The sequence below is a fragment of the Ascaphus truei genome, chromosome 2 (genome assembly GCF_040206685.1).
Source record: "Ascaphus truei isolate aAscTru1 chromosome 2, aAscTru1.hap1, whole genome shotgun sequence".
Classification (NCBI taxonomy): domain Eukaryota; kingdom Metazoa; phylum Chordata; class Amphibia; order Anura; family Ascaphidae; genus Ascaphus; species Ascaphus truei.
In genome coordinates this window covers 363,826,404-363,853,743 of record NC_134484.1, presented here as the reverse complement: position 1 = coordinate 363,853,743, position 27,340 = coordinate 363,826,404, and the positions used below count along the sequence as shown (strand labels likewise).

Below are 27,340 nucleotides of genomic sequence, written 5' to 3'. Positions count from 1 at the left end.
CATTAATTTCTTTGTATTGCATTTCATTTTTTAGTTGACCTCTTCTAACAACCGAGGGAGATGCAATACATGTTCTTATGCTTTTACTTTCTACTGCCCAGAATTCTGTTTGGGACAGCGGAGTGTGAACTTCTCATTTATACAACATGCTTTTGGTTGTATAAACACTTCCTAACATGCTTGAGTTACAAATACACTTCCTAACATGCTTGAGTTACAAATACATTAAAAATGCTGCCCTGTGAGCAGCTAGAAACTACAGACCTTATTCTAATATAGATCTCGCTTGCCTTGGCATGTTCTCGATGGAGTGGATGTATATTTCACCTGATTGGTATGTGGTGCAACATATGGGTGAAGTCAAACTTTTTTTTGTTAGTCTTGCTTAAACGTATTTGCTAAATCTAGAGTTTCTGTACGATCACTGTAGTGAATAAGAAGTTACTCCAGCAGCAGATGGATTAAAGGTCAAGATTCCAAAAACATTCTCTGATGCCCGACTGAAACGCACCTTCACAAATTAAGCAGATGGCACTGAGCAGACCGGTCTCTGTGTCATCCATGTCCAAGGGCAGGAGCTGATTGGCAAACGTGAATACGAGGTCAGTGAGGGGACCAAATCCAGCATTGTGCATCTGAGTTCGGTTAAGAGTAAGGCCATCTGAGAAAGTCATCGTGTCTTGATCTGGTGTGTATCTTGTGCAAATTCGAAGAATCTGGGAGAATAAGAGCAGATAAGAAAAGCAAAACAGATGATTAATTGTACATGCAGGACAATATTCAATTTTTACTCAGTGACCCTAGAAAATCCTATCAACTTTCTTGTTCTAATAATAATGAGTTATTAGAATGGTGTTTCTGGTTTAAAGCAGATTTAGTGCACGCTGTGTGACGCCAACACGATTCCTAGTCTCACTAATCTGTGATTGCAGGTAACACCATATTCAGTAGTAATTGATACTTATCATATCTGGAATGGGAGATTTCAATAATTATATAAAGAAAAATTGATGAAGCAGAAGTTCAGCAAAATTGGCAGTGCAATATAGGATGATCCATGGTAGAGTTTAAACACAAATAGATAAATAAAGTGATTGTTGCATGTGACAATTTAATTAAATATTGTCATTTGTGTTTCAAGTGTGGCTTCATGCCAAGACCATGTCATGTTGGTTCCTATACAGTATGATATTACAATAGCGGTGTCACTAGTATTAATGCTCACTTTCAATGACTTCTGACGCTTATGTAGTGTTCCACTTCAATTCAACAAAGTTTTGCTATTATTAATGGAGTAAAAGTCATACGCATATGGCGCTTTTTTTTGTATTATAACAAAAAGTTTGGAAACTTTTGTACAAAAACTCCTTTATCTTCACCTGCTAATTTAAATAGCGGTTATTGTGCTCTCTCTCATTTCTAAAATAGATAGGTGCAATAAAGTGTCCATAAGGGATTATTTATGAACGTTCAATCGACTGCAAAACGGGTGCACAAAAACATAAGATTTAGCACTGAGAAAATCCCATACTAACAGTTTGTTTCCTATTTCATCTCTGATAAACTGGTTTGCATGTATATTGCCCCAGTTTTTCAGCCTGGAGACATAATTAGCAGAAAGTAAGTCTGAACATGCCAGTCATTGAGTGAAAATGCATAAATATTTATAACCTTGAACTCAACGGTTCAGCTCCCAGAAGTAACCTTCATCAGAAATGAGAAGTGCACATGAAATAACCCCCTTGTATACTGCCCCACCCCCCGAAAAAAAATATCTGCTAGCCAATGAATGTAAACATTAACATTCTTTGTGAAGCTACTAAACAAAGATCAAATCCATTTGAAAAGGAAAGATATCCATAAAGAAAATCACTGTGGCACAGAAAATTACAAATGTACCATATAATAACCATCAGTTTTGTTCATAGATAATATAGAGTGGCTTCTGTAGAGTCTTTAATGGTATTATTTAAATATGCGAAGAAGTGCGATCAGTGGTCAAATGAACTGAGTTATCGGAAATATAATCATAAAAGTTTACTGGATTTAGGTTCAACATATTTTTGCATTAAAGCTGCAGTTCAGTCAATATCCTGCATGTGTGTTTTTTGTAATAAATCAGTTCTGTAGTAAGAAAAAATACTTTTAGCATTATCTGTTTTTAAAAAAACAACTTTGAAAGACCAATTTTCTTGTATTCTATTTTAACAAGCATTTGCAAGGCACTGCCCCTTCATGTCCTGTCACAAGCCCTGGCACACCCCTTTGTCAGCACTGCCCTCCCTCTAGCACTTGTCAGTGCAGGATTGCTCATGAATATTCATGAGCTTCCACTGCCAGTCAAGCAGATTATAAACAAATCCCAGCTTTTAATATGTCACCAAATTTCGACCTATCAATACATGGAAAACGAATTGACCTGCAGCTATACAGTTCTTTAGCTAATTAGAGATTGCACACATGAAACTATTGAAGTAAAAAAATAAATGTAAAAAAAAAAAAAAGACTGAACTGCAGCTTTAAGCAGTAGGTCTATGTGCCAATCCAGGGTATAGTCACTATTAACGCCAGGGTCCCATAACCAAAAGTTATCATCCTATCCTGTGCCTTGGGTCATACAGGCCTACTCAAGTAACACCAGTTTGAACAAATGCCATACAAACACTTGTTGACTTTAAGAAATTATTACACTATTTGAATGTTAATCCCCAGAAACTTGACACTTTCAGATACAACACTATACTTTTGAAGTAACTGAAAAAGGCTTGAACAATATGTGAGCGTCATGTTGATGCTTTCTTGAGTATTTTTGTCTTTGCTGTGAACAGTGGAGGCTTATTGCCACCTTTTTTTTCTACATACCATAACCTGATTGTGTCTCATCACATAACAAACGAAATCACTTACGTTCAATGCTGTCTTCATTCATTAGGATGCATGAAGCATTGATAAGAACATTTGCCTTACATGCACAAGGTGGTAGGAAGGTTACACGCACAAGGTGGTAGGAAGGTTACATGCACAAGGTGGTAGGAAGGTTACATGCACAAGGTGGTAGGAAGGTTACATGCACAAGGTGGTAGGAAGGTTACACGCACAAGGTGGTAGGAAGGTTACATGCACAAGGTGGTAGGAAGGTTACACGCACAAGGTGGTAGGAAGGTTACATGCACAAGGTGGTAGGAAGGTTACATGCACAAGGTGGTAGGAAGGTTACACGCACAAGGTGGTAGGAAGGTTACATGCACAAGGTGGTAGGAAGGTTACATGCACAAGGTGGTAGGAAGGTTACATGCACAAGGTGGTAGGAAGGTTACATGCACAAGGTGGTAGGAAGGTTACATGCACAAGGTGGTAGGAAGGTTACATGCACAAGGTGGTAGGAAGGTTACATGCACAAGGTGGTAGGAAGGTTACACGCACAAGGTGGTAGGAAGGTTACACGCACAAGGTGGTAGGAAGGTTACACGCACAAGGTGGTAGGAAGGTTACATGCACAAGGTGGTAGGAAGGTTACATGCACAAGGTGGTAGGAAGGTTACATGCACAAGGTGGTAGGAAGGTTACATGCACAAGGTGGTAGGAAGGTTACATGGTGGAGATGGCCAATTGTTACATGTCCTAAGTTTTTTTTTTTATCAATTCACTGACTACCACAGAGTAAAGAAAATGGCTTAGGTATGTTTCAGTACAAGGCTAAGGCTGCGCTTGTAGTGCCGGTGACCTGACGTTGCAGCAAAACAAGTGTATTGCCGCCTTCGTGTGCGCTTATAGTAGAAGCGACACCAGAGCCACGCAACATTACACTATACAGTACGACACACTTTATTGCAGTGTGGTCGGTACCGCAAGCCGGGAAATCTCCCGGCTTGCTAGTGGCCGCCCCTCGGCGTGCCGCGCGTCATAGACGCGCGGTCACGCGTCTTCGGGAGCGTGCGCCCCCTGCACGCGCGTCCAGGGGCTCCCCGAGGGAGCCCTGGTGTCCCGCGATCGCGGGACAGCGGCAGGGGGTTCCGGGGGACCCGGCGGACCCGGCAGCGGTAGGGAGAGCGCCCCGATCGGAGGGCGCTCTTCCGCTGCTTCGGCGCGCGCCCGTCACTCTCGGGCGCGCGCCAGGCTACTGCTGCGGCAGAGAACGGGCAAATGCTCGAATAAACTCTGCCGCAGCAGTATATCTGTTTGCCTTTTCCTGTTTTCTTTATGTTTCTTTTATTTATACAATTAATAATAATCTTTACCTAGTTTTTAAAATTTTATATTACATTGAATTGAGATGCAAATGTCCAATTCTTCATTTCACCTTTTAGAATGTGCATGGATTTCTTAATCTGTATTATTATTTGTTTATTAACTATTAAAGTATTTTAAATGTATACTACATAACTGTTTAAGTATATGGATTAACAACAGATGTTTCCCTTAATTACTGTATGCCATAGATATCTCTATTGGTAGAAATTCACCAACCAGGAATGGGGGTTGAGTTTTTCAATTAACCAATAGTGGCCTAGACAAAGGTATATAATACATTTAGACTATGGGGCCTATGCAGAGAGCAGCGAATTTTAAAATTGTCGAATTTATTAAAAAGTAGCTTTTTTGGAGAGTTTTAATCTCCATATGCAGAAAAGTGCGAATTCTGCTATGTTTAACATGGATGCGTGTGGCGAGTTTAAATTGGCGAGATGCGCGCTTCAGAAATGTGTTAAAACAAATTCGCGCCTTTTTTTTTCCCTTTGCAATGGCCGCGAGCGGCAGTTTTTTCTGGCGAGTCAAAACGGAGACAATCGCGCCATTTTATTGGCGCGAACAGCCGCTAGATGCCGTTCGCGCCTCTCTGCATACGGATATTTTTAAAACTGGCGAGATTGAGGTTCTCGCCAGCCGCGAGGCGAGTTTTACAAATAGAAAAGAAAAATTGGCGCGTTTTTCGGAACTCGCCATTTTCTGCTGCTTTCTGCGCGATTTTCTCCAAAAAATGGCGAATTTCGAAATAGCGCTGCTCTCTGCATAGGCCCCTATATGTTTTATTCAATAAATTTATACCCCTTATGAAGTCTTCTATAAGACGAAACGTGTAGGGTTGATAGACCGTCATCTATTATCTATATGGAGGAGAGACAACAAGGAGGTGAGGAGACAGAGAGACAGCAAGGAGAGGAGACAGTTAGAGAGACAGCAAGGAGAGGAGACAGAGAGAGAGCAAGGAGAGGAGGAGACAGAGAAAGACAGCAAGGAAAGGAGACAGAGGAATGACGAGGAAGAGAGAATGGAGAGCAGTGTGCACATAAGAACTCTTTGTAACATGATATGCAGGTGGGACCAGGAGTAGCTGACTCATTTTAATCTATACATACTGTATATAAGAAGCAAGAAAAGGAGGAGATAGGGGGTTGGTGGTAAGGAGGGAATGGAGAGCAGTGTGCATATGGGGTAGGAGGGAGTGCAAACAGTGGAGGAGAGACAGCAATGTGATTAGGAGGAGGAAACAGAGACAGCAAGGAGAGGAGACAAATGAAATGAGTAGGAGAGGAGGGAGTGTAGTGTGCACAGAGAGGAGCAGACACATTAAGGTGGGGAGTGCAAAGAGAGGGGAGGAGTGAGCGAAAAACAGAGCAGGGCATGATGGAGGAGAGAGCACAGTGGGGATGAGGGGACAAGAGACTGCAAGGCATGAGCGGTGAAAACAAAGAGTAATGTTTCATTAACAAACTTTTAAGATTTCCTAGGTCGGCATATGTTATGCCGGGTACAGCTTGTAAGAAATAAAAGGATACTGACAATAATCCTTGTAGCCCTAGAGATCTTCCACAAAACCACAGCAAAAAAAAGTCAATTTAACGTTGCTCTTGGTGTACAACACATGTAACCATGGCTGTCACATTTGTGGCAATACAACCACAGACTGTAGGGAAGCTGGAGGTGGGGAAAATCAGTCCGGATATATCTATATATGCCCACAGCACCATGTTTTATACACAAACTTGTGCAATTTAAATATTTAAGCTGTTGATATGATAGAAAATGATGACTATAAAAACTATGCTTTCAAATTCCACCTACATCTAAATAAATTGAATTTGAGTAAAGGAATTCACTTCTTCTGGCTGGCTGATAGAGGAAACAGTAGACCATAGCCACCTTTTATTCAACGGAATTCTGGTTATTACATAGGAGATCAGATATGGTTTCTGTAAAATGTTATCCAGGACAGATTTTAAGGATATCCCTGCCTCAGCACGGGTGGCTCAATCTTCACCTGAGCCACTGATTGAGCCACCTGTGCTGAAGCTGGCGTATCCTTAAAACTTGACCTTTTGGGTGGTCTTGAAGACTGGAGTTGAGCCCCCCTGTCCTAGAGTGAGATGATGTGAATTCATGAAGGTGGGATTATCAGAGAACATTATAATTCCTGCCACATACAAAGCTCCAGAATATTTGTTTTTATAGTTATACTTAGCTAATATCCAAGACTTGGCATTCATTTCTAAGAGGATGACATTACGATCTCAAATAAACTTCCACTGAAAAGCACAGTCTCCGTTCTACTCCGTTCCTTTTTGTACCCACAAAAAAATAATATGAATGGTCTTTGCAATGTTCAGTAGAAGTTTATACAGTAGATGTCATAAACAGGTATAGTTATTTTACAATGAATCTCAACCGAAGTGTGATTTTGTATCAGTGTGGTTTGGCTATACAAGGGGCCAAAATTCCACTCGCCAAAGTAAAGAATAATTGTATAATATCTATTGACGACAAAAAATTACAACGTCTATGTTTCCTGATAAGACCCTGAAAGGTAAATCCCCCTCATAAAGGCATATAAAAATCTGTCAATGTATCTAATTAATGTTTTTATTTATTTATTTTAAATAAATTCTTCCTTATTTACACATTTTGACTTGGCTCCTTCAGCAAAGGGGCTACAAAGTTCAAAATGATTAGCAGACGTCAATTATGCCAGATTATGAGTCTCATTGATTTGCAAGTCTCACAATTGTTTAGCATCAGCGTCTCATAGACTTCAATTGAATATCATGACTAAAACTCTGTACTTTTAAAGTGCCCTCTTCTTGGTCCAGACCCCCCAAATATCAGGCCCATCAATCAGTGAAGGCGAATATCTCTGCATGGCCCTCCCTCCAAATACATAGTTATGCCTTACATCAAACTTATTAACTATAGTGTATTATTAAAATACAAATTACTGTAGAATATCCCTACTGAAAACATGAATAATGAAAAATCAATGGCACTTTACACATTTCTCTGCTAATAAAATATGAAAGTGTTATGCTTTAAAGCAGTGACGATGGATCATGTAGGGCAATGATACAGAAGAAATTATTTGCTACAAACTGGAATTTTAAATCCATTAGGCTCCATCTCTGTCTAAAAAGAATCCACAGAATATCACAAACGTCATGTCATAATCAAATACTTGAATATTGTCACATGGAAGTCAAATGTCTTATCCAGCCATTAAAAAACAAGTTCCTACAGTAACTATTATTAATATGCATTGTGTTGTCCTGCAAAACATAAAAAAACAAAAAAAAGAATGGTCATTAAAAATAGCATGGGAACTAAGGGCAGTGGCTTGTTTAATAGTAAGTGATTGGCACGTTTTAAAAATGAAAGAAGCATAAGTATTTTTTATCTATTTCTCTTTTCAAACGTATAATGCTTCCATTGTGCAATCTGTATCTAATCTCTTTTTGTGTGATATGACTGTTCATCAATCCTGGCATCTACAGTAGTCAATGTGTTCTTTTATCTTGTATTCTTTGTTTGTAAAGTAATTATAGTGGCATCACCAGCCAATCAGATAAACACATGCATGGACTGTGAATCCAAAGAAAAGGAAAACATTTCATAGGATACAAATAAGTTCCAATATTTGTAAATAAGCAATCACACGTGTGTAACTGAGACTTCAACCTCCCAAGACAAAAACAGTGACATCTCAGGATTTGGGACAAAACCCCCCACTATTTTCAGCTATGGGAACCACCCCGGGTCCCGATATACTTACAGATGAAATTATCGGTGTTTCTTCAAAGGATTTAAATAGCCATCTAATAGGAAGCAGCAACCAATGATATTGCGACTTCCTATTGACCTGTGGGGCCTGCGAGACGTAGAAGCCATTTTGTTTCCACTGGGGGGACCTTTATACTGGTAACTACACTGGTTAGTATCCCGGGTACCGGTGGGAGTTGAAAATAGCAATTCAGCACCTAGACCCCTCGGTTCCAATGTTGTAAAACAAAGAGATAAAAAAGATAGGTAAAAAAATATACGAGCAGCCTGAATTTTTCCTTTAATGGATAATTGCTTATTGTTATCAGTGAAAATCTATAGACTATAGGACTACTGATGCTAAAAATCAGTTACACTCACAGAAAATCAGCAAGAGTCAGAAAATCAGAGTTCACATATCTGTGATTAAGTTTTGTTTATTTTTACGAAGAGGAACTTACGCTTTAATAACGTTATAGCTACCGTGTTTGCTTGGATTTGTATTTTTTTTTCCATTACTTTATTTCAGTTCATTACAAGTGTAACAGTGTTTCCCCCACCCAATCGCAGATAAGGGCCATTTCAGGGTGCATGGTGCATATACCTGCTGGCAACAGGAGGGCTGAGTCGTCCGCCGATGGTAGTAGGGACACAGGGACACCGCCACTACATGCCAAGGGCACCCGCAGCCATCCTAGCTCTTCCTCACCTCCCTAGCAGAGGCAGAGGTATGGTCCACACTCACTCTCCTCCCGAGGGAAGAGAACATGGGAAGGCCCCAATCTCAGGCTCCCAGTTATGTGACCTTCCTTCCTCAGAGGGGAAAGGAACACTTCTAACGTTAGGGCGGTCCTGCCCTTAAGTACAGCCAGAAGTCGGGCACCCTGTTGTCCCAGCTACAACAGGATGTACCACCCCCTGTTGTCATTCAAGTGCAGTACCAAAGGAAGGGGGAAACCCCATACCAACTACTGGCACCCTGATAGTACCAGGGTTTACTGCCAGCCCTAGGGCATTAAAGTAGCCATACCCAGCCATGGCTACACTCTCCCTCTGGTAAATTCCCAACGACCCCACTTGGGTCCTACATTTTCGGGTACCATTGTCAAATGAAACCTGAACACACAAGATAACATTTCACTTGAATATCACATTAGTATGCATGATATACAGTTCTCTGTGAAAACAGCACATATCAAGGTATTTGAATATACACCTACAAAACGGCTGTCATGCTAACATACTGTAGGTTCCTCCAACATGGAGAACCTGTTTCAATAGTAATGATCTGGATCAGGTTTCCTTAGTAGTGCTCCTGATGCGTCAGTGACTGTAATTGAATACACTCGTTTTGGGTTTCTTTCTGAAAGGTACTCCACCCTATCCATATACACTGAGCAGCCTACTTTCCAGACCTGCACTAAATACGCTATTCTTTTGTGCATATTATGAAAAGTGCTCCTACTGTGCTCGAGCACATAAGCCTTTACAGCTTCAATTAACCACTTCCCTTCCACGGTGACCACCAAGAGTCCTCCTGGTAGTTGGTAATGGTCAAAATCCATATCAGCCATTTGTTTCTGAACACACGGGTACAAGAGTAAAGGGTAGCTCACTCCTTTCACTTGCCAGGCTCTAAAGAACTGAGGGGGCGGTCCGCTGCATCTGGTACATCCCTTATTCTCCAAAGTCTTTAGGCATTGGCTGACATCGTGTCACCTCCCTCTGGTGGAGATTAGAAGAGGGGCACTCAGTGATGTAAACGGGACATGACTCTAACTCCTGGCTGTGCCAGTCATTACGCTTGGGTGGGGTTCTGTCTTTCGCGACAAACCCTTGCAGGGCAAAAAGTTCACGTACAGCCTGTTTTCAAGCAGCACGTGCGCTCTCCAGGCTTGGCTTGGCGGATACCCGGGCAAGGGAACCTCCATTTTGAGCACAATTCCTTCACAGACCACTCAATAACCGCGATTACAGCAAGAATCCGTTCCTTGTGGTTCCTCACAACACATAGATTAGCAGTCTACCAAGAGTAGGTTGTACCCCAGGCTAGCAAAGCTCCATCTCGATACGCTGTACATGATTCTAGTCCATTACAAGAACTCTGTGGCTCCATAGTCTGGCTACTGGCTAGCAGTACTCTGGGCTTTTTCCCTATGCAGTACCCTTACGCCGCCCCTCTAGGCTGCCAGTATCGCGGACCCTTCCTTCAATAGCTCCTGGGGCTCTCAGCTACACCCCCTTCTTGGCATCTCGACTACCTGCATTAGGGTGACTTAGAACAGCAATAGCTTTTGTGTCTCCAGACCATTCACCTGATAGAGCAGTCTAAGTCATAGTTCCATAGCGGGCAAAGTGGGCCCTGGTTATGGTATGCCGGGGGTCCCCTGGACACTATACCTAGCCTCTCTCCTTCAGTTTCAGCACCTGTTCTGGAAGGGTACCTTGTTACTTCCAGCTTTGTTTCGCTGAAAGCAACAGGAGGGCTGAGTTCCGCCGATGGTAGTGTGGACACAGGAACAGGCTTCTGGGGTTCAAACCCCACATATCTCCTTAGCAGTGCAGTGCCTCCATCTGCCGTAGACTCCAGGAACTGAAGGTGATCTTCCACGGTAGAACTTTTTACCTCTACCCCCAGTAAGGTCACGCACCAGGAAGGAGGTATATTGCAAACAGGAACAGGTTTATTACTATAGTCTGTAGTAACAGGAACAAGGCAGGATCTGCCCAATACTGTCTCTCAGGATTCACCGGATGATGGTTCCTGGACCGCCACTACAGGCCAAGGGCACCCGCAGCCGTCCTAGCTCTTCCTCTCCTCCCTAGCAGAGGCAGAGGTATGGTCCACACTCACTCCCCCCCCCCCCCGAGGGAAGAGAACATGGGAAGGCCCCAATCTCAGGCTCCCAGTTGTGTGACCTTCCTTCCTCAGAGGGGAAGGAACACTCCTAACTTTAGGGTGGTCCTGCCCTTAAGTACAGCCAGAAGGCGGGCACACCGTTGTCCCAGCTACAACAGGATGTACCACCCCCTGCTGTCAATCAAGTGCAGTACCAAAGGAAGGGGGACACCCCCATACCAACTACTGGCAACCTGATAGTACCAAGGTTTACTGCCAGCCCAAGGGCAGAATAGTAGCCAAACCCAGCCATGGCTACACAAGTTTTATTAGACCAACAGAAAATATCTCTGCTGTATTATACAGTACAACTAAAGGTTGCCGATACCATAGACGTCTTGCTGTAATGTAATGGTCCCTGCAAGTACTGTAGGTATATTATGATTGTTTTGTTTGTAAAAATCCACCTTAATATGTATGAAATGATACAACATAATGAACAACATTAAAAATCAAAAGCCTTTTATATGAGAAAAGAGTTAATTATTGTTTAGGAAATGAATCTAACTGTACATTAAAAAAACATGAATGTAAGAGGTCTGTGGGATCTCTAGGATTACAAGGCATGTGTGATTATAGCTAAGAATGTGGCAAAATACTGCTGTGTTGCAAATGTTCAGTTATTATCTAATTACCTAACTGAAATAGGTCATAAATGTTTAATCTCAAATTAAAAACCAAGAGTTGCAAGTGATGGGAAGATTATCAAGCTATGAATAAGAAGCAGACTGTAATGAAAGTGCGACACAAATGCAATTACAGGTAAATTAGGACTTTTATAGGACTAACATGAAAATTATGCATACGTGTTTTAATCATGTCTTTAAAAGCCATAGAGCTCTTTGGTTCAGACACGACCTTCTCAAGTTCTTGGTCATTAAAACTGATATACAACATGTACGAGTGATGTTCATGTTAGTGCAACAAGGAATTTGGCACAACAGGGACACCAAGGTAAAATAACAAAAATATTTGACATGAAGGAAAACATTTTTTAAAAGGGTATGTGTCACCCCAAAGAGCTGACAAATAGGCAAGTTGCAAAAAGGCAAAAAGTGTTGATATCTTAAAACGGAGTGAAACCCTTCAAAAGGGCGCTTAACACCAATGCGGATATGGGAAATATAAAATACAAATGCTGTACTGATTACATGAAACAGAAAAAATCACAGTGGCAGATGTAAGACAATGTACTGTGTAATTTCGTCAATATATCGGTGTCTTTTTTTTTTTTTTTACAAGGGCTCTGTGGTATATCCCAAAATATTGTTTAACATTCTTGGACTCAATTTTGCCTATCCCCTTTACCAATAACACTGCTTTTACTTATCCAATGGGCTCCATAGTCACTCACACTGTTGAATCTTTGCTTATTGATTTAGCACTTCAGCCCAGATCCACAAAAGAGTGCTTAGAGTTTGCACGCCTTTACGCTCATTGAGTGCACCCTTTTATGGATCTTGGCCTTAGGGGTAATTCTATAGCCCAGATCCAAAAAAGGGTGCTAAACTTTAGCACACCTTTACTTTCATTCCTATGAATGGGATAAAAGAATGCTAAAGCTTAAGCACCCTTTTGTGGACTTAGGGGAGTATTCTAATAGCCTTCATAACCCACTTATCGAGGCTTTTTAGCTGTTATCGGTCAAAAATGCCTACAGTGATTCAGAAAGCCTCGATAAGTGGGCGGCGAAAGCATTAATCACCATTTTTTGCTGTCGTCCAAAACACACCGCCAAGTGAGCCGCGATAAGCTACTTATCGGCAGGCTTCGAAACTCGTGCTATTCTAGTAGCCTTGATTAGCGTATCGAGGCTAATCGCGGCTCTAGAATGGCGATTTCCTCCCAAATTCCATTTAAAGGCAACTTCATTACCTTAGCGGCTAAACGCTAAGGCAATTAAGGGGTTAACTACCGGTGCCATGTTTATTGTAGGTAGCGATGGTGGATGAAGGTGGTATTTGGCCCTTGGTGGGTGTTTAAGCCTTGCAGGGTGGAGTTAACCCCTTCATTACCTTAGCAGTTAATACCACTAAGGTAATGACGGGGTTAACCCCCTCGCTACCCACCCGGTAGGTATAAACACCCACCAAGGGCCAAATGCCAATTTCACCCCCCAAAAAATACTAATTCTATGGAAAAGCAGCAAAATGCGCCCGACATGCAATAATTATGAAATTGCCAAATATACATGTGGTCTGGTTAAATTGTATGAATAGATTTCAAACAGCATAACTAGCGGAAATTGTTACAATGTGTGTGTGGAATATGATCCCACACACGCAAAATAAGACACCTAGAGATTGTCTGAGAATAAAAGAATAAAGCCTAGCACATTTTGGGGGGAAAAATACCTGGGTTTTTTTCTGAACCTGAAGCCAGTTCATTAGGTAGCAAAACAATTGTTTTTTTTATGAGCCATTTTATCAGGTAGCATTTTTTTCCTTCTTCTTTTAAGCAGAACTGCGGCAATTGTATCCGAAACTTCTGTTTCTTTAGAAAGAAATGGAAGGCGTTTTTTCATACTGCCCAACACGTATAAAATCTTTTCTGGGGAATTTGGCAGGAAAATGCAGGATGCATCTACATTTTTCATTACCTTGCTTTTAGCTGAGTAAATTGGGATAAAGTAGAAAAACTTGACATTTTTTTTTTTTTTAGGGAATAATGTTTTAAATGGAATTGTACCAATAATTCTTCCCTAACAGAAAGGCCCACATTGCACTGCAGCAGATATATCAACTCTCACTAATTTCCTGCTTGTCTTGCTGAGTATCACCAGCCTTAACGGAGACAGTATTTTTCCATGAAATGCCATTTTTGAAGCGAAATCCCCAGATCTCACTGATTTGGGTCCTTAGAGGTCAACATCGCTGCTGCAGACCCCACTTGCCGCAGAGGGGTGACAGGCACCGTTTGCTGCATTCCCATGGCAAGAACAAGAATAGAAGAGAATCAACACATCAGTCACACATTCCAGCCGCCCTTACCGTGCAAGCGTCCCCTTTCTGCCCTAACAAAACTATTCATTTTTCACCGAGATCCGGCGCTCCTCTCACAAGAAAAGGGCAACAAAGGAAAGTTATACTGATCTGTGAAAGCTTGTTAGGAACTGTGAGGAAATCGAAACATTGGATGTCAGACAAAGTGAGCTGAAAGAAAATGACAGCGAGGGCAATAAATCATAGGGGGGTCATTGGAAGGTGCAGACCCACAGAGAAAAATGCATTTGGGTTGGATAATATGAAAGCATTCGGCCATGTAACAGCTTCACATATGTGCTTCATCGCTTTTTAATTTTAGTCCTGGGAGCCCAGCGCCAAGCAGCAGACAAGCAGATACAACGGAATGTACAATATGTGCTGATATTCTTACAGACTAATTAAGGGCTTATACATAACTGTGGAGAAAATGCTGCAGCGATTCTCAGGTTGCCGCAACTGAGTTTGTACTGAGAAAGAAAATATGTGATCAAATGACAAGAAGAAAAATAGAATGTATGTTTCATTTCCTGGAGGGAATAGGAAGCGGTGTCATTTTACACTAATGTACTAAAAATCCCAGTCCTTTCACCTTACAATCAAGTCATATTTTGCTTCTTACCCACGGACCTTTTGCTCTGCAAGGTGGTTCGGTTCCCACTCGCAGTGCTCAGAGGCTTAAGCTTTCTTACGTTCAGCATTTAAAAATATTACTACAAATATCTTTGGTGTTCTAGAATCTCACTAATGTCAATAATGGATGAGATTTACGAAAGCTTATCACAATGCTTGAATTGCATGCAAATTGTATTGTAGACTAGGTGCACATTTTAGGCTCTACAAGAAAGAGAAGCTAGGACATTATGTGCACACAATTGCATTTATATCTTCTATAAAAATGAGTACATTGCCATCATCAGCTCGTCCTGTCAAATTCATGATCTTACCAAATGTTTATTATCCTCACTATTAGCTGTATGGCTCATAATGGCATTATAATTACTTCCCCCCTCCTCCCCCCCCCCCCCAAAAAAAGAAGCAGAGAAAAATAATTTAAAGGGCACAATTTCCCTGTAGATACGAGACTCCACAATAGTCTCATCACAAAAGTGTTCTTTTTTCAAACATATCGATCATCTATCTATTAAATCCCGCCTCCCCTAAATATAAATTAATTTTGGTTCTAGGTAAGGCTGCCTACTAAACATTCTTCACAAGTTATTGGCTAATAATATCAATCTAATTTGACTCACTGCAACAGATTTTTTTATATTATAGTACATTTGGTAAGTACACTTGCAAATATCAATGTTCTTCCTAGTGTAGTATTGTGGTGAATAACCTTATCTGAAAAGAAGACCATAGACGCAGCTCCCTCATGCTGTATGTTACATGGTTCCTATGGTAATTCCCTTAGGGACAGAAATATTTGATGCTTTGCAGAATTGTATATGGTAACTTAATTCATACATATTTTATTTACACTACTCAGTTTTCTGGGTTTCTTACAATTTATTTATTATTTTAACTTTAGCCCTCTGCTCTGCTGATGGGACCAAAATGTCGAGTCATCACTATTCCTCTATAAGTAATATGTACATTAAGGAATTTGAGTAAAATGATGGATGTGCTGCTGTTTCTATACATACTCTTTCCCCAGAGTTACAACCTGAAATACAGTTTAATAATAAAAAAAACAATTGGGAAGTAGGAGTAAAGTACAATGAGAATTAGAAAAAAAAATTACGAACTTGACTAGAAGCCATAATATAATATTTTGAACATGATACAATAGTCATAGGTTGAACTTTCTGCTGACATCTTGATGATCTTTGGTCTACAAGTTGACCACCACTGATATAGTGACTACCCAAGCTTGAGAAACCGTCATCCTTAATAAATCACAGCATGTGTACTGGAATAAGAGAGAGGCGGCTTTGACTTATCATAATAGTGTAATAATGACAGGCATGCAATTGGTGATATATTGCTGTGTCTTGTGGAGATGGACCACACACACACAACAGTGATAAGAGAGTACAGTATGAATGAATGCACAGTGAGAAAATCCTCAGGGCAACCTCAGCTTAACTCCCTTCTGCAGAACAGAGGATAGCTTTACTCTGTTCCTATGTTTATGCCATACATCAATGTCATAGATGAGAAGCTTTTCACAACCACTTCTGACTGAATATGAAGAAAAGGTCACAGCAGTTAGTGTACTCTGAGAAGGGATTTGTTTGATTTTTAGCAACAGTCTGATTAATAACACCAGCTAGGAACCACTGGGGTTGAAGGACACCTCAAAGTCTGTAAATCATTACCACTATTCTTTATTTTCAGAAAGGGTTAGTATTACCAATAAACTGCAGGCTTATTAGGCAAAACAGAGGGAAAGGATGTGCGTTGGTATTGGTGTTGCTTTTGCAGGTATGATCACATCCTGACAGCAAGTTACACTCCTACCTAGTATGCAGCACTGCTGTAGACCATGACAACTATGGTACTGTACTTGGGTGTCTGGTACATAAAATATTGTCACGTATCACATCATCCTTCATCACATGCTGCCTCATCTTCACCTGACTACAAATAGAAGTCACAGGTGAAGATTATTATTGCTTCCCAGTATGGATGGGAAGGTGCAATCCCAAAATATATATGATTTATTTGGGCATTTATATCTTTGACCATAGAACATTTTTGCCATTCTTTTATTTCCCTCAAAGCAGCTTCAAAGTCAGCCACAAGTGGCCCAGTAGGTAGTGCTCCTGCTTTTAATAATACTGTATGTGCCAACAATAAAGTTACCTTCTTCCCAATTACAGAGACCTCCTGCAAAAAAAGTAACTTAAGGGCATCTAGACCAATTCTATCTGAAATGTCACCAGATCTGAGAAAAGGTTCATACTTATTTTTACCTCAGCGGTCTTAAAAGCAGTACAGTTATGTGTGGAAATAATTCAGCTCAGGCACACCAAATGTTTCTTGTGTACGTCACTCTTTTTCTTCACATTATGTAATTTTCAGAATTAACGTCTCAGTCCTGTACTCAGGACATTCATCAGAGAAACTAGTGGTGACAAATATCTTGGAAACTAAAGAAACAAGATAAAAAAATGAATGTTGGCGTGATTAGCATCCGTCTTCGGCCCATGTTGCACACATGGCATCCATTTAACTTTAAAGTAATTTATTAAATAGAATATTCCTGCGTATAGAATTTAGTAGTGCTCCTCACATTCGTAGTACTTGCTTGTGCTATGTATGGTATACGACTCACTAAACCCCAAAAGCAGAAACGCCTACTTAAATGTAAATAACTCCATCTGTCAGCCATTACTTTTCAGAGCTGCCCGAAATCCTGATCATGTGTTATCCAGAAAGCATATTGTTTAGCACACAAATACAAACTGGTTGGGTAGAAACCATACCTTTATTGGCTAACTTGTGCTACAGAAACAATAACTTGATCATTGATTATTAATAAAATTCTAAAATAGTACAATAATAGAGGTATCTGAAAAAGCCTGCACTCCAATTGATATCTGAAGAGTATAAGGCAACTTACATAAAACTGGCATTGTGCTCTCCATAAGGACAGATACCACAACCATATCCCCTTCAGACGCCCAAGGGCTTTAGGTGGCAGAACCCAGGAAAGATAAAATGTCCCTCCCAAGGAAAGGTTTTAGAGAAAACAAGAAGTTATTAATATGTTGTGTCATTAGTTATTTTTCCACCTCCCTTTAATAAATCAAACTATGCACATAAATCAATAGAGCATATAACGCACAAGCAGATCTCTAAAGAATAAAATAATGGAAATTATTGCTGACAAATGATGGAAAGCATGAATGCAATGCACTCACTGATGGGAAATGTATTGTTTTTTTAAAGTAAGTCTCAAGATTCCAGGTCATAATTACTGCGCAATGCAGTTCCACAAGACACCTTCGCCACCATGAGGTGTTTTCCAATGTCGGAAGGTCTTATGGAGTAGCATCGTTTAGTAAATATAACTCTATCTATAATGCTAAATCTGCTCCTCTTCATAAGGACACCATCAGTCTCTCTGAAAATCTGCAATTGTAAATATTAGCCAATTAAGAAACCATTTCTACTCAACCAATTTCTTCCTAGCTAACAATACTAATTTGACATATAGAACTACATTGGCTAAATCACAGTATATAACATTAAGGAAACACATCTTGGTTACTGCTGCACTTCGTGAACATGAAAAATCTCTTAATACACACCAAAATATCCAGACATGCCGCTTTTAGTAGAGTGATCTGATCTGCAATGGTCAAACTGGTGAATCCGGGCAACCGCTTAGCAAATTCCACTATTTTAATAATGCACTTTGTAGCAAGTTCGCTAAATTTGTCCCAAAGCCCAAGGTCTAGTCGAACACGTTGATCAGCGCTGGAATTCTGAGGGAGACAAGATAAAACAAAGATTCAGTATTCACTCAGGTTTTGTTTTAGTGAAACAGAGGTCCCTACACAATACGTGGAGAAACCGCCTGCCCCGAGCTGGCAAAGCTTTTAGTCGTAACTACTGGAATACAGATCAATTCTTCCCTAGCACTTGGAGGTGCTTTTATAGCATATTGCAGAAGGGTCAGACTTGTAAGTAAAAATAAAGCAAAGGTAGCATGATGAACAGCTCTGTCCCTAAAAAATAAATGGGTTTTCAAACACAAGGCTAAGAATAGTCAAACACACATGATATGTAAAGACCAACTGAAATGAGACCAGTATGGTGTAAGGGCACCTTCCCCGTGTCAGAGAACGTTTTAGGTGCAATCATTTGACTGTAACTAAATGTAATGCAACTAAAGTAATTATGAAGCCATTTTTCAACATTTTATGCAGAGTTTCTGAATGGTATCCTTACTACGTTTTTAAACTTCACCTCCTGAAATGTATTTGGATACTTGGTTAAGTTGTGATTGTACAATCGATCATTGCTTACACACATGTTGTGAGAACAGCACAAAGCTTTGATCATGTATACTCTGTTGAGGGTTGTACTCACGTCTTTCTACAAAAACAACACCCTACCTACATAATGTAGTAGAATATTTATTACATCCCCAAAACTGGTGCTCAAGATCAAAGGTAGAGAAAAAGCAACATTGTTATAAGTAATTCCTGTGCAACAATTCTGTATCAATCCTGGAGCTGTATGCATGTTCCAAATAAGGCTTGAGCTGCGAGTCGCTTCTATATAGTGGACAAATAACCCAAGTAGGGGGAGCAGAGAAGGGAACAATCAGCTCCGAAAGACCCGCTGTAGGTAAACCGATGCCGATCTAGCCAACCCCCGCAATCCCCCAAATGTCCTGCTGTCACACTAGGCTCTGCATTGTGTAATTGAATAGAATAACTCACGGGTTGAGATGTCCTTCTCCGTCCGCGTTATAGTGAAAAAACAGTTCTGATAGACGCGTACTCCAGCCGTAGGTAAGTATTCAAAAATGGGCAAAAAGGCGTGCACTGTGAACCGGTGTAGATAGCTGGACAAAAATCCGTTTAAAAGAAGTTTATTAAATTGAGCACAAAAAACACATTACTCCAAAAAAATCCTCTGACGCGTTTTATACCGCCATGGTACTTTATCAAAATTGATACCAAGGCGGTTTGAAACGCGTCAGAGGTTATGTTTTTTGTGCTCAATTTAATAAACTTCTTTTAAACGGATTTTTGTCCAGCTATCTATACCGGTTGGCAGTGCACGCCTTTTTGCCCATTTTTGACTACCTACATAATGCATTTATATGTAAGCTTTGTTCACAAATCATAACCCTTCTAATATGTTTTCACAAATCCACTAATATGACGGCGTGGCGTTACTGTATGAATGTTTGCTCTTTTGGGGGTTTCAAGGTTTCTATGGCTATTCCTAGTGATCACTTAATTCCATCCTTCTTCTGTGCTTGGTATTTCAGGACCGAAGAAAGGCAAAAGAAAATACCAAAAAGCAAAAAACGGCAGGTCAAAAACATTCATAACAAATATATATTTTAATTTGAGTAGAGTGATTTGCTGCAATAAAAACAAAAAACATAGTATGAATAAATAAAAGGAATGTGACTGGTGAGTTTAATTTGAAATAAATAAGGAAAAGCAAAGACAATTTGTTTAAGGGGGGAAAAAAAGGAGTGAAAAAAAGCTGTACTGAAGGAATCAATGCAAGATCCAAAAGAATACTCGGAATACTGAAGGAATCAGCAATCTAAAATATATCTAAATAATACTCAGCAGGTGGACAGAACAGTCAAGCACACGAGTCATCGATCTGTGTGACTAACTGCTGCAAATATTGGCCCTATTATGATTATCATGGCACCAGGTATAAACATGCCTTCCCGTGAATATACACTAGATGTTCCAGGTCTTGCCATGTCAACTTCAGTGCAAGTCAGATGTAATGTAACAGCATTACTAGCAATATGTTTTTCTCATGGAATATAAACCTGTCATTTCCATCACATGGAACGCAACCCACGCCAGCTGATACAATCAAAGCTTTCTGATGAGAGTATTAGTGTTAAGAACTCTTCTGTCACAAGATTTATCAACGCAAACTACTAGCTCCAGAAATGCTTCTCTAGAATCCAAGGGTAGCAGGTTAACAGTCGCATCTGTGCATTTAAAGCATTCATGCCATTTAGCAAGCCTGTGCACTCTTCAGATTGAGTTCATTTCATCCTGAAAGACCTGGGCAAAATGCAGCCCATCAAGAGGAAATGAGATCAGGGAAGGGAAAGAAAAAACAAGATGTGCAGTCATTCAGACTGTAATTAAATTTAATAGCCTGTTTATCCAGTCCATAGAAACACTGCATGGTAAAGAGATACACAATGCAGAGCCTAACGCAGGAAATCATTTTGCAATAGTTTATCCATCTGGGAAAAAAAAAAGACATTACATGGAACCAGCAAGTGTGAACAAAATATTCATCTGTATCATATGAGATTACTTTATCATGTGATTGCATTTGACACATATTCGATTACATATAATGCACAGTATTCCACACAAAATGCAAATGTAATAACCACATCTAACAGCAAAGCAAGGAAGAATGACTTCATGGAATGCTCTGGCAACTTGTTCTAATACACTGTATGTTTCCTAAGTTTCAGGATATTAAAATATATATATATTGTGAATGTACTTGTTGCTCAAGTGTAGTCACAATGAAGGGACATGTTTTAAGGGGTAAATTGAGGTTGTTCATTTCTTCTTCCGGAATTGCGTACATGTGACCTCTTGGGGATAGGAATCGCGTGGTTGTGTGCTGGTCCCCAGTAAGTGGGGTCCATTCCATCAGAGTAATAGACATAACATTACACTACAGAACAAACAACATTCAAATAACGTTCTTCATAAAGGTTACATTAACATTAAAGCTGCAGTTCAGTCTTTTTTAATTTTTAATTTTTTTTTTTTAATTCAATAGTTTCATGTGGGCAATCTCTAATTACCTAAAGAACTGTATAGCTGCCAGTCAATTCCTTCTCCATGTATTGATCGGTGAAATTTGACGACACCTTTAGATATGGGATATGTTATTCATCTGCTTCTGTCAGTCAGTGGAAGCTCATGAATATTCATGAGCACTCCTGCACTGACAAGTGCTAGAGGGAGGGCAGGGCTGACAAAGGGGTGTGCCAGGGTTTGTGATAGGACATGAAGGGGCAGTGCCTTAGTAAATGGTTGTTAAAATAGAATACAAGAAAATTGGTCTTTCAAAGTTGTTTTTTTAAAAACAGAAAATGCTAAAAGTATTTTTTCTTACTACAGAACTGATTTATTTAAAAAAACACACATGCAGGATATTGACTGAACTGCAGCTTTAAACATTAAAAAGGCACCCTAAAGGTGAACTAGGGGTCTGGATCCCAAAGGGGAACTCTGGGGACTTAACAGGTGGCTGAGCGTGACAGGAGGGACAGGCACACTGGATTATACAGAAGATGGCAAAGAAAAATGAGGATAGAGAGTAAGAAAGCTCTGGTAGTGACAGAGGTAGTGAAACAAGCTAAGAAGGCAGTTTCCATGCATCGATAACCCAAATAATATGCGGCAGTCCTCGGTTATTCAACGGAATCCGTTCTGGAAGTAGCGTTGGATAGTGAAACCGTTGCAAAGTGAGTCCCATGTTAATCAGTGCCGGGGAGCGTTGGATAACGCATTCAGGCGTCGGAAAACGCATTCCGGCATTAAAAAAACGGCCCATGGGGTTCCATTGCAAAGCGTTGGATAGCGATGACTACATGTATTACACAAAGTAAAATGATTTTATTAAGTGGGAATTTTTGGGAGGCCCAACTCCCGAACCTTGTGGGTTCCAAATGCATGATAATTGCTTATCAGGAACCCTGCATGAATAAATTGGGAACTACACCTTTAGCCCATCTTGTCCCTCTCAGATAAACAATCAGAAGGGGGGAAGAAGGGAGGGGAGAAGACTGGGGTCTTATGAACACACAATGACATCACACAAAAGGGACAAGCTAGACATAATAAAACAACATGGCAGTTCCCTAGGGAAGGCCCAAAATAAAAGCACTTAGTGTCATTAGCTTTTTTAGAAAGGTTCAATCACCCTTAAAGTAACAATTTTACTTATGTGTATCCTGTGAAACGTGACGTTTCCTTTTCTTCAAGTCTGCTGAATTTGTTTATATGTTTAACTAACGATGGCATCATAATTACTTTACAACAACAAATAATTTTTAAAAAGCTGTAGATTTCAGGATCAATAGTCTTATCTCCAGAAGAAATTAGATAATTAATGTAAAAAACATCCAAAGCAGTTGTTCACCATTAAAAAAAATATATATATATTCAAAATCCCTCTTATTTGTTATTTTTTATTGTTTTTGTTTTTTAAAAGGCATTAAGTTAACACAACCTATTGAACATCCCAATGCCATGAGTTCCCTTTAGTCTGAGAAGGGACTCATTCTCTAACATATTTTCAAACTACTGTAACATAGAAAAAGTATTTAAATACTTATATGTGTTAGAAATTTTGCAAACCGGCATTAATTTAAATCCTAGTACTGAATACATGCTTTGATACCAATCCTACCGTTTAGGGTAAGCACTCAGGGGAGAAGTGTAACATGCAAAGAACAGTTCGGCATTACTGCATCTAGATTTGAATCAGGTTTTTGTATCAGCATTTCAGCGCCAGTCTGCACCTTTGTCCGCAGAGAACACACCATTGAGAAAAATGTCCAGAAAACTACTGTACACCTCTGGACTGGAACTGTATAACCAAGAAAAAGCTTTAAAATCCACTTTTTTAATACCTTTGCAATGCGCTACACGACCCTCTAGCATGTTGTAACTAGCCAAGTGTAAAAGATACATGAAAACACAACTGAGTTACCAACATAACTAGCACTACAGAATAGCAGATCTATCTCCAGATTGCCGAACGCAATCGTGTTTTGCTGACAGAAGAATCGTTGATCTGTCAGGCCTAGTTCAACATACATTTGTAAGATTCTTAAACAAAATAAAGCCCTGACATTATGACAAGGCTAATCTTTTTATGCAATGCACTGCTCCCGAAAGCCCCACAAGCAATTAGCCAAAGGGTGACATGGGACAGGGGATGACCCCTGATTCACCTCTGTGGAAGGGGCTTAAAGGTGATTGGTTAATGGAAAGCTGGTGAATTAAGCGGGAAAAGTGTAGGCTGTTACCAGGTGCAGATACGGCAGGTGTTTAGGGATTGGTTGAACGTGTGTTGCTTGGCTAAGCGGAAGGGTGAAATCATTGGCTGAGGGGTGGAAGGCAGGGAGGAGTCAAGTTTGGGCGGGAATTTGGGGATAGAAATAAAGGACAGATGGCACGGTATTATCACTCACTTGTGAAGAAGATTCCCCCCCTTCCCTCCACTACCTGTATATGTTTATATGTTATATTTATAAAAAATAAATAAAAAAGTGTTTTATTTATCGCAGCATAAGGTTGGAAAAGGGTTAATTCTGAGCATGGTCTCAGAATTGGTAAATTGTTGGTTTGGTTTTGATGGTAATGGAGGCTCCTGGATGGGGGCTGGAGCCATTGTTATTTATGAACTATGTTTTCTCTGGCTGGGAGGCGAGATGTTAACTTTATTATGTAAAGGGTTCTTTACAGTAAGGGCAGTTAAAGTGTGAAATTCATTACCCATGGACAGTGTGATGGCAGATACAATAGGTATCTTCAAAAAAAGGTTGGACATATTTTTAGATAAGTAAACATGGGAAGGATGTTGATCCAGGGATTAATCTGATTGCCATTATTTGGAGTCAAAACGGAATTACATTTTCCCCTTATGAGGCATTATTGGATGATATTTCACTGGGGTGTTTTGTTTGCCTTCCTCTGGATCAATATACTGTGAATACAAAGAATAAGTATCTGTCGTCTAAATTTAGCATAGGTTGAACTTGATGAAAATATGTATTTTCTCAATCTCATCTACTATGTAACTATGTCATAGTTTAAGTTATGTATTGTTATGATGGTTTAATAAATTGTGCTGCAGCCTTACCAACACCTTATGTTTGCATCTTGTGTAAGTTATTTCAATTAAGCTAAATGTAGTTTAAAGGGTCATGCATCATACAGTGCCCATGCAAAGAACCTGTGAAAGGGTTAAAGCAAAGACCTTTTTTTGGGGGGGGGGGGGGGTGTTTGGGGTTGGGGGGGTTCCGTCTCCATCTTATCAGAACCGTCAATCCAGAATACAGCGTACATCCCAAGAGGGAAGAACATGCTTGGCCACAACATTAATTCCTCTTATTTAACAGCATGTCTGCATTGATTGCTGTGATCGAAAGCAAGAAAAAGGAGTGACAGCTGGGAAGACATGTAGCAGTTTCTCCGATATCAGCAAATCTGCAGTCACCTTCCAAAACTTTCATTGTCATTTATTTTTCTTAGAATTAACAAAATCACAAGATCATCTATTTTTTTTAAATATAATAATCTTTTGTTACCAACGACAGATGAAAGACTAGGCGATTGATCATTGTCTACATTACACCACCTCATCTGCCGTCTTCATTTAAAAACTGTAGCCTTCAAAGGACACATTTTTTTTTTCTTTCTTCCGTCCCCCATTTAAATAAATGATTACCCTTTCAAAATAATGTTCCACGTTGCTAGCAGTGGATGTGAACCAACGTGCTGGCATTTCACTGGAGTTTGACTTGAATAATTTAAGCTTTTAAATTCTTGATTACACCTCATGGTGACGTATCAGAGCGCAATCCAGAGTATTATGGCTTGCAAAAGGAGAATAGCAAACTCTATCTTCAAAATCTATCGCTTACTGCTTTAGCTGGCAGGGTGTTATGTTTCCTGCTACAGGTCACTCATGGTGTGTGCTTGCGAGTTGCTTCTTCACCACAATCACAGCTAGAGCCAGCAGTAGGGCAAGCGTTTGTTGACAAGAATGCTACCACTCTCGGGGGAAAACAAAACTGCTTAGCGCTAATACACAAAGCCATTTTGAGAGTATATGTAGGTCTTTATTATGAAGGAACAATGCAAAAGTTGCGAAAGCCTAATGTAAAGGACGGCGCTCCGCCTTACATTTTAATACTTTCTTACCAGTATCTATAATTCATCGTTATATAGCATAGACAGAGAATGAAGCTTTACACAAGGGAGCAAAATCTGCTTTGTGATGGAAATGGCAGTGAATTCTGAGCATCACAATCATAAATCATGTCTTTGCCATTTATTCCTGCAGATACAACACAGAAGATCTTATCCTACATGCTGTTTCTTCGGCATATTGGCCCTCAATGATTAGCAGGTAAAACTTACCGTAGTGTATTTTCCCAACTGGCACAGAGAGGGGAAAGTTTCCTGATGAGCTTTTCTGATTTTCTCTGTCAGGCCATCCAGTTCTGCTGTCATTTCATAGTTTTCTGTGCACTCTTGTTTCAAAGGCTCCTTCTTCTTTTTGTTTCTGTCATTCCTGACTGCTAGAGGGAAAAATGAAGACAATTCAGATACTGGGTCCTACGCTGAAATGCTATGAGAAAGTGTGGACAAGAGGTAACTAATAGGTGGGACTGAAGAGTATATAATATAGAGATATCTCACACAACAGGCACAAATCACTTGAGTTTTGAGTTGGGGAAAAGGACAAGGACTTGGATTCAGTGCAGTCTAACACTATTGATAGAACAGATAGGGTGCCTCGCTCCAAACTCAAAGGTTATGCTTGCTGTGTGCTACCTGGGAGGTAGAGAGAATATACAATGAGACTGATGGATTGTATCAAAGAGATACAATCCACACAAAGAATCCCTTAGACAGGTGCACTACAGACCAGAATTATTATATATAGTTAATTCTTAGATGGTCCATGCGAAACTGCGAACAACGGTTAAAACAAACTTTAATAACATATAAATAGTAAACAACAATAACATTATTTTTAAATCCTCTACGTTTTATAGTGTTTTTATGTCTTTTAACTTTAGTATAGGATTGTACTCCAATAGGCAGAAAAACGAATAAACTCCAATTCAACATGTACTGAGTCCTGTTGTGAACATCCGTCTGTGTATATGTAAAGAATACTATTCCTAAAGAAATTGTAGTGTTGAAATCAAAAACCTTGTCAAACCTTCAATTGTTCTGAAAGTATGAATTATCCTCTATTGCTCAGAATGGTGAATATTCAGCTACACATTTATCAATATACAGTATATCCTGATGTGTTAATACAGTTTTGGTCCAGAGCTGGTAAGACACTAAAGTTTTGCGGTGTATGTGCATCTACTGATGCCCCCTTATTCCCCCCTGCGCAGACGTCTCTGCTAATGCTGGAGGAAGATCTCTCAGGTAGGGGCTATAACTAACTTAGTGTACACAGAGATTAGATTGTATCCCAGATTCCACTCAGGGAAATACAGTAGAAGACTGTGATGTAGCTGAGTGGGGAATGATGAGGTAGCGATGTCCTTGAACACCAAAGTAATGTTTATTTTGGCAGGTGCTCCAAACAGTTTACATAATTATCGTGATGATAATCACTTTTGGGTCGACAGTATCAGCTGCTACTAGAGAAGTCCTGCGAGAGGTGAGCGGAGCACAGCAGAGCAAATGCAGGGGCTATACACCAAGGTGAATAAAAATCCTTTATTGCATGATCGACATCATGGTAGTGGGTAAGTAAAAATCTCTTACGCGTTTCAGGCGTCTGCCCTTTATCAAAGAGAACTGTTTGACCCACTGCAACCGCCCGGCTAATATAGGTCTCTCCCCGCTTCCAGCTGATCTCAGTGAGATGATTTTCGCGCGAGATCGCCAAGTTACAATCTCATTGGCTGTCTGATGCATTGTATCAGCTGCTACGTTTTCATGCGGCTAGTGGCACTGTGCCGTTATTCAAG

General features: G+C 40.1%; 1 protein-coding gene across 6 annotated transcripts in view; it reads right to left on the bottom strand.

Moving 5' to 3' along the window:
- The window catches only part of RARB (retinoic acid receptor beta), a 506,982-nt gene that overhangs the window by 6,872 nt on the left and 472,770 nt on the right, over positions 1 to 27,340 (bottom strand). For 5 of the 6 annotated variants that reach the window (XM_075586964.1, XM_075586968.1, XM_075586966.1 and 2 more), the window contains 3 exons: positions 25,761 to 25,921; positions 18,168 to 18,344; positions 512 to 716 (listed from right to left, as the gene is read on the bottom strand). In XM_075586964.1, the coding sequence (XP_075443079.1) occupies positions 512 to 716; positions 18,168 to 18,344; positions 25,761 to 25,921 (543 nt within the window). The remainder of the gene's footprint in view (positions 1 to 511; positions 717 to 18,167; positions 18,345 to 25,760; positions 25,922 to 27,340) is intronic. The other variant, XM_075586965.1, reaches the window with a different exon arrangement.